Below are 11,278 nucleotides of genomic sequence, written 5' to 3'. Positions count from 1 at the left end.
AAGATCTTTTTGCTCCAACCTATATAGATATTCTATATAGTTGATTCTGGACAATAGCCACAACACGTTTTTCTGCCCTGGAAATGCAGTCTAATTTTTGTTTTGTATTGGAATCTATATAGACACTTCTACTAGTGTCTGTGTGGTTCTCTTTCAATTCCATGACTTTGCAATGGCCCTGGACCTAAGGGAATAAAGCTCTGACTGATGCTGCCAGTCAGAGCAGACAACACTAAACTAGACTATCCAGTGGTCAGACTCTGCGTAAAGCAGCTCGGCATCTTCTCCCCCTCAAAGCCCTCTCTTCCATCAGTGGAGGAGGCTTCTAGGGACAACCCTACAAATAAAATCCCAAGAATACAGGCAGTGCCTTTGATTGAAAACATTTCAAAACAGCAAAAGATCAAGAGTTGGCGTTATCCAACCCAAGCCGGCAAGATTCCGGCTTTCCAGGGGTCCATTTGTTTGTCCTGCCGGGTTTTTCCGTTCTATCGGATCTGAGTTTTTCTCTTCATTCCTCTTCACAGCATGCTAACCCTGTTTCCACCTGCCCTTCGCAGCGGGACAGAACAAAGGAGTGTCGTGTTCTAGGACTGTATATGCTTTCCCCCTTGTTCTGCTGTGTGCACGTTTTGAGCTTGGGAGAAGATCAGCTGGAAAGGGCAGGGGTGGGGCGTGGAGAGCTGTTTCACTGCAAGAGGAAAGCTCCGCAAAAGGAAAGATTTATTGGGAACATTGATCCGCCTAGGAACGGCCCTAAAAGATTTCGGGGGGTGTCAACCAGCAATTAATGGCCTGTAATGCTTGACTAACAAGCAGAAGGTTGCCAATTCGAATCCCCGCTGGTCTGTTTCCCAGAATATCGGAAACAGACCAGGCAGCAGAATATATCGGGCAGCAGCGATATAGGAAGATGCTGAAAGGCATCATCTCATACTGCGCGGGAGGAGGCAATGGTCAACCCCTCCTGTATTCTACTAAAGAGAACCACAGGACTCTCTTTTCTCCAGGAGTCGACACCAACTTGACGGCACAACATTACCTTTTCCCCTTGCCTTTCCTGGAGATTCTCCGCTTGAAATACTCTCCCTCTTCTTCCACTGATAAGCAGCCACTGCTTGTCTTAGCTGCTGATTCCCAGGCTTTTCCCACCCCCTTGCCTGTATTCCACCTCCCCTCCGCCCACCCACGTTCATCTAGGTCGGTCTTCTCTCCCTCCCTTCTTGGATGAAACTGTTGTCTTCGAATTTGGTCACAACAGATAACCGCTTATATGCATCCATTATTAGGAAGTTAGGATTGTGCTTTCAATTCCAATGGCTAAACATGGCATGTAAGAACAGAAGAACAGCCCTGCTGGATCAGGCCCAAGGCCCAGCATCTAGTCTACAATCCTGTTTCGCACAGTGGCCCACCAGATGCCTCTGGGAAACCCACAGGCAAGAGGTGAGGGCATGCCCTCTCTCCTGCTGTGACTCCCCTGCAACTGGTATTCGGAGGCATCCTGCCTCTGTGGCTGGAGGTGGCCCACAGCCCTCCGACTAGTAGCCGTTGATAGACCTCTCCTCCATGAAGTTATCCAAACCCCTCTTCAAGCCATCCAGGTTGTTGGCTGTCGCCACATCTTGTGGCAGAGAGTTCCACAAGTTGATGATGCGTTGTGTGGAAAAGCACTTCCGTTGGTTGGTCCTAAATTTCCTGGCAATCAATTTCATGGGATGACCCCTGGTTTTAGGCTTAGAATGTGTGTGTGAGAGAAATTTCTCCTCCCTCCCTCCAGGCTCCTCTGCATTCTCTTTCGCCATGCCGCCTCTCTCTGCTCTGCATTATGAAGACAGGCTTTCCTATATCCAAGCATGCAACTTCCCCAATGAAAACTCTTGAACCTTAAATGTCTCACTCAAGAGACTCTTTAACGGGCTCGCTCTTCTCAAACACTCTCACTCCGCTATAATTGAGGTGAGCTAAATGTCTCCCCTCCAGCATTTTCCATCTCCAGGTGGGTCGACATTGCCCAAAATCCCTTCAATGGCCCAAATATGTGGGCCTGTCCCATGCACTACTGAGGCTTCGGGGTCAGCTGTGGATCTTGGCCAGGTCTCAACGTGGCTGATCTAGAGGCTGGTATAGTGGTTAGAGCGCTGGACTAGGACCGGGGAGATCCGAGTTCAAATCCCCATTCAGCCATGAGACTTGCCAGGTGACTCTGGGCCAGTCACTTCTCTCTCAGACTAACCTACTTCACAGGGTTGTTGTGAGGAGAGACTTAAGTATTAAGTATCTTCTTTGACGGAAGAGTGCGATATAAAATGTAATAAAAATAAAAACAATAATAATTATTATTTTGGTTCAAAATTCTGCACTGGGTTATATGCGAGTGTGGTGAGTGGAAACCCAACATGGCCATTTCACTTTTAGGAACATAGGAAACTGCCATATACTGAGTCAGACCCTTGGTCCATCTAGCTCAGTATTGTCTACCCAGGCTGGCAGCAGCTTCTCCAAGGTTGCAGGCAGGAATATCTCTCAGCGCGGTTATGATTTTTATAGTGAACCCCGTTTAAGACTTATATCTCCTATGTTAGATAATTTGCTAATGTCTGATGAATTTTATTTAAATTATCTTTTAACTAATGTGGACACTGATATTATCTCTGTTATGGCCAGGTTCTGTTATATTATTTGTAAAATACATACTGGTTTATTGTAAATGTTTGCTGGTCAATGATCGAATAAACTTATCTTATCTCTCAGTGCTGTCTCGGAGATGCCAGGGAGGGAACTTGGAACCTAGATGCTCTTCCCAGAGCAGCTCCATCCCCTAAGGGGAATATCTTACACTGCTCACCCATGTCGTCTCCCATTCAAATGCAAACCAGAGTGGACCCTGCTTAGCTAAGGGGACAAGTCATGCTTGCTACCACAAGACCAGCTCTCCTCCCCTCTTTCGGTTCCTCGGTTTTTTTACTGTCGTTTCCTCAAGCCTTCGTAAAGGACTCCCGTTTGGGGGGAAAAAAAACACCTCTGCCTTTGGTGTAACGAGTCGAGAACAAACAGACAAGACGACGCGGAGAGGAAAAAAAGAACACCCAACAGGGGAATACTTCTGCTGCCATGTTATATATATTTTTTTGCCGGTCAACGTTCACTACTTTACCTCGAAGGCACACGCGTGCACACGCACACACACACGCGTGCACGCACACCCAGTCTCTGTCCGTCTCCACTTCTCCCATCGGAGCCGGACGGCAGCCCGCAACCTCTGAACGCAAAAACGGTTGGGTCGCCCACGTATGCTCTCGCCGGCCCCGCCCCCCTCTGCAGGAAGGGCGGGGCCTGGCGACACCCTGCCTGTTAAAGTGCAAGAGTATTGCTTCCCCCACAAAAACGGAGTGGGTAGTATCCCCTTCTTTTCTAAAGCGGATAAGGCGGTGAAAAATACAAAGCAATGCATGCCGCTGGCACAATGCCGCCTCCGTACCCAATTTTTTTTTTTTTCGTCCCCGTCGGGCTTCCGTACTCAGCCCAAAGGGGTCACTTCTATGGGCCAGTCTGGTTGTCCAGAAAAAAAAAAAAAGAAGAAGAAAGCAAAATAGGGCCTGTGGTTCCTTGCTCGGCTAAAGCTAGGTATCCCCTCCTTTCCCCGGCCACCCCATGTTCCTTGGCGGGCATTTAGGAACACACTAGGCCAGCCACGAGCCTCATAACGAAGCAAAACACACGCATGGAAGTCCAAGGAGGAGGAGTCTGAAGGGGGCGGCGGCGGCGGCTGCGCGGCATAGTGGGCGGAGAGCCGTCCTCAAACAAAGATGTGGATCCTCTCGCGGATGGTCTGCCGGCAGATGGGGCACACGGAGAGGGCCGAGCTGCACTCGAGGCAGGAGCCGTGCCCGCACTGGAAGACCACTTTGATCTGGTGGTCGATGCAGATGGGGCAGGTGATGCGCTCCTCCATCTGCCGGTAGCGGTTCTGGAGCTCCTCCATCAGCTTCTGCTGGTCCGTGGGCTCCGAACCGGGGCTGCACTCCACCTCCGTGCTGTCTGGGGAGCAAACAGTGGGGGGATTAGTCCCTAGGCCAGCGGAGACAAAAAAAACACAAGAACACGAAAACGTAAGAACAGCCCTGCTGGATCAGCCGCCTTGGGGTTTTCTTAACGAAAGGCGGGGTATACATTGAACCATAAATAAAAATTTAAATAAATGCTTTATTTGGGTTTTTTCCTGCTTTTTGCCCCTTTCTTTGAAATTTCCCATGCCCTTCGGAACCTAACCCCCACGATCCCATTGACTTAATGCCTCAGTATCCATGATGATTCCGGGATCCATGGCATTCGCTCAGAACGGAATGCCCCGTGAATACCGAGGTCCTCCTGTATTGGCATTTTTATTTCCAATCCCTTTCCTAATGACCCCGAGCATGGAATTCACTCCTTTTCGGCTTACCTTGTTTAACCTTCTTGGTTATGGTCACTTGGCATTTGATGCACTTCTTCATTCTCCTGGAGCACTCTAGAGAGTCAGAACAGACACAGAATCATTTGAGAATCACAGAATCACAGAGTCAGAACGGACACAGAATCATTTGTTACGACGGCTGCCCGTCTCGTTTGATTCCGCGTCTGCCTCACCCTGCTTTAGTTAGAGAATTTCACCTCCCAATGAACAAGTGCCGTGAACATAGAAACATAAGAATAGCCCTCCTATTAATTTTTTTTTTTTTAAGCAGAAAAAGCAGAAAAAAATGCCCCCTAACCCCCGAAAATTGCCCCGATTGGTGGATTAAGTTTTAAAGGGCTGGGGGGGGGAATTAAAGTTTTGTTCCTCTGTGCGTGCGTGCACATGTGCAGAGGCCCAAATCGGGACCAAATGAGCCAGCGTGGTGTAGTGGTTAGAGTGCTGGACTAGGTCCGGGGAGATCCGAGTTCAAATCCCCATTCAGCCATGAAACTAGCTGGGTGACTCTGGGCCAGTCACTTCTCTCTCAGCCTAACCTACATCACAGGGTTGTTGTGAAAGAGAAACTCAAGTTTGTAGTACACCGCTCTGGGCTCCTTGGAGGAAGAGCGGGATATAAATGTAAATAAATAATAATAATAATAATAATAATAATAATAATAATAATAATAAATCAGCCCGATCTGCATCATTTGGAAGGTGGGCCTGTTTAAGGCACTCTTCGGGCAGAGCTCTCGCCACCCTTCCTGCTATGCCGCTACCGAAAAGTGTCAGTTGTAAAAGAAACTGACCCCCAAACCACCAAAAGTGACCCCCGATCCCCAGAAATGACCCCAACCCCTATAAATGACCCCCCCAAACCCAGAAAAACCAGCCATTAAAAAAAAAAAAAGCCTCGCCAAAACGCTAATAGTCAAGTCGCAGTGGGTGGGGGGAAATCTCACGTTCCCAGCCGCGGATACTCAAATCCGCAGCTGGGAAAACCGCAGTTGTCGAGGGACGACTGTATCGATCTCTCGAAGCAAGTCAATACCTTCGCAGACGATGCTGTGCTGGCAGGGAGAGAAGTGGACCAGCAATGCCAGTTCGGAGCAGACCAGGCACTCGGAAGGGGTGGCTACCTTGGCCACGCTGAGGTTCGTCATGGTATTGGGGGTGGTGTGGACTCTTCGCAAGCTGCACGTGACGGCGGCGCTTTCTGAAGAGTCTTGCTGGTCTCTAGAGCCGCCCAATGACAGAGAGAGAGAGAGAGAGAGAATGAATGAATGAATGAATGAATAAATATATGATGCTGAAACCCATCATCTCATACTGCGCGGGAGACGGCAATGGTCAACCGTTGGCTTGGGGCCGGGGTACCTGTTGGACCGCATTCGCCTATATGAATCTGCCTGTGGCGCTCCAGACGTCGCTAAACTACAACTCTCATCACCCCGGCTTCAACATCACGGCAGGGCATGATGGGAGTTGTAGTCCACCAACACCTGGAGCACCACCGGTCAGGAACTCCCGAGTTAGCTCAATATAGATTGTTCTGCAGTGCTCGGGGCACGGTTTCTTGCGACGTCTCCGGGTCGATGACCGTAAGAAAGATGCGAGTTGATGGCGTTCTCCAAAATGGCCGTTTCTGAGGTGACACCTCCCGGGGTCCTTACACACGAGCAGGCTCCCTTAGGACGTGCATGGCGAGTTTCGGCGAGGGAGCCCACCACCGTCCGGGTTTCCAGAGCCAAAGTGAAGATGGCGGCCAACGGGGCAGTGGATGGGCCTACCTGTATTTCTGCGAGAAGTTCTTGATCAGCTGCACGATGCTCCCATCCACGACGAGGTCTAGGGGCGACTTGCCCCTGTGATTGGCGTAATGGATGTCCGCCCCTTCCTGGGCCAGGTAGCACGCAATGGCGGCCCCTACGTTCAGCTCGACGTTGCCAAGGAAACCGGAGGCCTGGAGCTAAAATGGCGGACGGAGAAGGCGAGGAAGAGTGACAGGAGGCCACAGAGCTGGACAGCATCCTGTCCGTGTGGTGCAAGTGGGACACACACACACACACACACACACACACACACACCCCTTGCCTATTTTAATAAGAACAGGCAGTGAAAATGACAACCTCATTCCCTGCAAAGTTGAAAGTGATGATTTCAAATGGCCGCTTTTTATAGTGGGGAGGAGAGCTGGTCTGGGGGTAGCATGCATGCATGCATTGTCCGGCCCCCGCTTTGCTCAGCAGGGCCCACCCTGGTTTGCATTTGGATGGGAGACGACATGGGTGAGCACTGGAAGATCTTCCCCTTAGGGGATGGGATAGGATTGCATGCACATTACGGGCTGGATATTTTGGTGACATCATTGATGGACACCACATCTTTCCCCCCTGTGTCCCATTCCTTTTTTGAACTTACTGGCCACAGTCTAGCATAGTAGGATATGCTTTTGCCACTGGAACCAATGGGTTAAAGTGAACTTAACCCTCTGCTGAACTCAGTGGAAGAGCATCTGCCTGCTTGCATGCAGAAGGTCCCAGGTTCACTCCCTGGCAGCCTTTCCAGGTAGGGCTGGGAGAGACCTGGAGAGCTGCTGCCAGTCAGTGTAGACAATACTGAGTGAGATGGACCAAGACAGCTTCCTATGTTCCTACTGTACACCGCCTTGAGTTCCAATTTTTGGAAGAAAAGTGGTATTTAAAAATCTAGAGAGATAGAATATTTAGGCCTCCCCAACACCCTAACCACTACACCACTCTGCCCTTAAACACCAGCTCTTGCGGCCATGGTACAGGGCCTATGCCAGCTATCCAAATGATGAACCTAATCTCACTCACTTTTGAGAAAAGGCTCTCCTCTCCGTCTTGCTGTTCTGCGGCCAGGATCAGCATGAGATTCTGCCTTTCCAGGACGATGTGCATGGCTGTGTCACCGTCCTCGTCTTCAGCGTTGACGTCACACCCCTTGCTAACCAGCAGTTGCACCATCTCCATGTGACCCTGCGTAACTGCGAGGTGTAGGGGTGTCTGGTTGCGGTTGTTCTTGAGGTTGATGTCGCAGCGGCCCTGAAATGAGAGTTGGAGTCAGGCGGAGGAAAAGGTTGGGGTTTATTGGCCGATTTAAGTATCTTCATCGATATTAAGGTAGCAGTTATTGGGACTAACAGCGGATTTACACATTCACCAAACACAGCTGGGTATGTAAATTCAGGTGGACTTGAAATGCTTGCCACAATACGAGGCGAGCAATACGACTCTGAACGCTCTCTTCCCGTCTGGATTAAACTCCAAGCTGGAGAGGAATTCAAGCCCTCTCTCCATTCCTGAAGTAGATCCAAACATTCTCCAAGCACAGCTGGGAACCCAAATTCCGGTGGACCCGTAATGCTCGCCGTAATACGAGGCGAGCGATACGACTCTGAAAGCTCTCTTCCTGTCTGGATTAAACTCCAAGCTGGAGAAGCACTTAGGTTTTCCCTCCCTCCATGCCTGCAGTGGATTCAAACATTCTCCAAGCACAGCCAGGAACACAGGTTCAGGCAGATTCGTAAGGCTCACCACGATACAAGGCAAGTGTTACAATCCCCAAAGCTCTCTTCCAGTCTCGATTAAAGTTCAGGCGGACTCGTAATGCTTGCCACGATACGAGGCAAGTGTTACAATCCCCAAAGCTCTCTTCCAGTCTCGATTAAAGTTCAGGCGGACTCATAATGCTTGCCACGATACGAGGCGAGTGTTACGACTCCAAAAGCCCTCCTCCAGTCTGGATTAAAGTCCAAGCTGGAGAGGACTGTAAGCCCTCCCTCTGTTCCTGCAGCCGATCCAAAGACTCGGATCCGAAGCGGACGTCCGACCCCTGTCTGGTACCTCTTTGATTAAGATATCTGCCACTTCTTTGTGGTTGTTGAGGGCTGCCAGGTGCAGCGCGGTGAAGCCGTCCTCTTTCTTGGCGTCCACCAGCTGCCGGGCTCTCGCCAAGATCTTCTTGATGGCTCTGGCAGGAGAAGGAAAAGATCCGAACCGAGAACGAGAGAGAAAACCAAGTCTCAGGCATCATCCACACCGAAGTGCAAACTTTTAATAAGCAGAGGACTGCTCAGCGGTTATTAATGTCCCGGACAATGACCGACATGGACGGGCAGTCACGAAAACGTAGAAGGGCCCCATTCATCTCAAAAATTGAATTAGGAGGAGGAGATCAGGCCTCCCTGGGTTTCTCGTTAAATTTTTATTTTATTTTAAGAAGGCTGGTAAGAAACATTAATCCTCTGGTGACTCAGCAGTCTGACTCTTTCAGGGCACCCTGTCCCTGTTTACGAGCTAATAAATTCTTCGCAAGCAGGGGCTTAACAGCCCCTCGCTGCGCTGGAGGAAGCAGTTTCTCACTCACTCCACTCCACTTTCATGAAACCATATCTGCATCCCAGACAACAGACCCATACGAACAGGGCAAAGAGGCACCCTTTATTTTATTATTTATTTTATGATTCTTTCTTTCTTTATTTTATTATTAAACATTTGATACCACCCTTTCCAAGCGGGGGCTCTCTCATATTTAGCAGGGGGAGAGCAACATTGGTTTTGAGAATACAATGAAGATTTATATACTGCTTTTCATCCAAAGTTCCCAAAGCGGTTTACATGGATTTATATGTTAACGGGTACGGCAACCAGCCTTAGAACCGATAATGAAGCAGTTGAAGTGGTGGATAGCTTCTGCCTTTTAGGATCAGCCATCAACAGTCAAGGATCCAGCAGTCAAGAAAGATGCCGCAGACTAGCACTCGGTAGGGTTGCAATGAAGGCCTTGGAAAGGATATTTAGATGCCGTGTTGTCTACACCTACAAAGATTAGAATCATCGAGAGAGTGGTTTTCCCCGTGACACTCTATGGATGCAGAAGCTGGACTTTGAAGAAGCAAGATAGGAAAAGTACTGTCGCTTTTGAACTTGGGTGCTGGAGAAGACCTTTGAGGAGACCATGGACAGCCAGGAAAACAAACAAATGGATCATAGAAAAGAACAAATCAATCCAGGATTCTCACTAGAGGCACAAATGACCAGGCTCAAACTATTATACTTTGGACACATTATGTGAAAACCCAGCTCCCTTGAGAAGTCCATCATGCTGGGGAAAGTTGGAGGAAAGAGAAGAAGAGGACGACCAGCAGCAAGGTGGATGGACTCGATTACAACAGCAATGAATGTACCACTGAGAGACCTTCAAGGCCAAGTGGAATAGAGATCATCCTGGAGAGAATCGATCTGTGTGGTCGCTAGGAGTTGACGGCACTTAATCCATCCACCTAGCCATTCATATATCCATCTATCTAAAATGGCTCTCTGTCTGAAGAGGCCTCACAGTCTAAAAAAGAAACATAAGATAGACACCAACAGCAACCACTGGAGGGATGCTATGCTGGGGATGGAGAGGGCCAGCAATCCCGCTCAAGAGGAGAGAAATTTCACAGGTGGTTTATATCATCTATTTCTGACAGGATTCAGTCCAAAGCTGATTATTTCCCCCTCTCTTCCTCAAATCCTTCTCCGACGGTCAAGGCTGCACAACTTTTGCCCTCCGGCTAGTTTTCTGGACTACACCTCCCATCATCCCCAGCCTCAACTACGAGGGATGATGGGCATTGTAGTCCAACATCTGGAGCGCCCAGGTTCCGCAGGCCTGTCCTATGGGGAGGCTTCCTTGCAATTGGTGCCCCCATGTGGCCAGATTGTATATTCCACCATCCTGCCCAGAGAAAGCAAGATGCCTAATTTTCCTTGGGATGCAAATCAAATAGGCGCACCTCGCCAAAGCAAAAATGAACTGTGACACTTAGTTCTGGAACACCTCGCCTGGCTCCATGCTATAGGAACATAGGAAGCTGCCATATACTGAGTCAGACCCTTGGTCCATCTAGCTCAGTATTGTCTACCCAGACTGGCAGCGGCTTCTCCAAGGTTGCATGCACAAATCTCTCTTAGCCCTATCTTGGAGATGCTGCCAGGGAGGGAACTTGGAACCTAGCTGCCCTTCCCAGAGCGGCTCCATCCCCTGAGGGGAATCTCTTCCAGTGCTCACACATCAAGTCTCCCAATCATATGCAACCAGGGTGGACCCTGCTTAGCTAAAGGGACAAGTCACGCCTGCTACCACAAGACCAGCTCTCCTCTCTATGGTTCTGAACAAGCAAGGCAAGAAGTCCCTGTTATGGGAGGAGAGCTGGTCTTGCGGTAGCAAGCATGAATTGCCCCCTCTGCTAAGCAGGGTCCACCCTGGTTGGCATTTGGATGGGAGACTACATGTGTGAGCACTGGAAGATATTCCCCTCAGGGGGGTGGGACTGCTCTGGGAAGAGCCCCTGCAGGCTTGCATACAGAAGGTCCCAGGTTCACTCCCTGGCATCTCCAGGGCTGGGAGAGACTCCTGATTATAACATTGGAAAAGTTGCTGCCAGTCTGTGCAGACTGTGCTCAGCTAGACGGACCAAGGGTTTGACTCAGTACAAGGCAGTTTCCTACCTCCGTATATAAAGCCTTAACCCATTTCCCCTAGATCTTCCCTTCCGTGGCTGGTTTTTTTTCCCATGCTGCTCTTCCAGTCAATTTCCCAAGGTGGCATACAAACCCCACTCGCCCATACGTTTACATTCAAACCCACACTCAAACAACCAACATGATTTGATCACCCAAAACTCCACTGACCCTCCCTTCCCCGGCCTTTCAACAGCATACAGCATCTCTGCCCCTACGCCAGAAAAGCAATGCCTCTGTAAGGAAGACCGGCCTCTTTCCTGCCTCACAAAAACACCATCCGTTTGCCGACGGCCTAACGCTTCCA

The 11,278-nt window shown here is 49.7% G+C and overlaps 1 protein-coding gene across 8 annotated transcripts in view; it reads right to left on the bottom strand.

The window, feature by feature from the left end:
- Positions 1-3,101: 3,101 nt before the first annotated feature.
- Positions 3,102-11,278, bottom strand: part of MIB2 (MIB E3 ubiquitin protein ligase 2) — a 54,013-nt gene continuing 45,836 nt past the window's right edge. For 6 of the 8 annotated variants that reach the window (XM_053281299.1, XM_053281294.1, XM_053281301.1 and 3 more), the window contains 6 exons: positions 8,308-8,434; positions 7,279-7,506; positions 6,229-6,407; positions 5,490-5,674; positions 4,445-4,510; positions 3,102-4,071 (listed from right to left, as the gene is read on the bottom strand). In XM_053281299.1, the coding sequence (XP_053137274.1) occupies positions 3,800-4,071; positions 4,445-4,510; positions 5,490-5,674; positions 6,229-6,407; positions 7,279-7,506; positions 8,308-8,434 (1,057 nt within the window). In that variant the 3' untranslated portion in view covers positions 3,102-3,799. The remainder of the gene's footprint in view (positions 4,072-4,444; positions 4,511-5,489; positions 5,675-6,228; positions 6,408-7,278; positions 7,507-8,307; positions 8,435-11,278) is intronic. The other 2 variants (XM_053281298.1, XM_053281300.1) reach the window with 1 other exon arrangement.

The sequence above is a fragment of the Hemicordylus capensis genome, chromosome 16, assembly GCF_027244095.1.
Source record: "Hemicordylus capensis ecotype Gifberg chromosome 16, rHemCap1.1.pri, whole genome shotgun sequence".
NCBI classification, from domain to species: domain Eukaryota; kingdom Metazoa; phylum Chordata; class Lepidosauria; order Squamata; family Cordylidae; genus Hemicordylus; species Hemicordylus capensis.
This window is presented reverse-complemented; position numbering and strand designations above follow the sequence as displayed.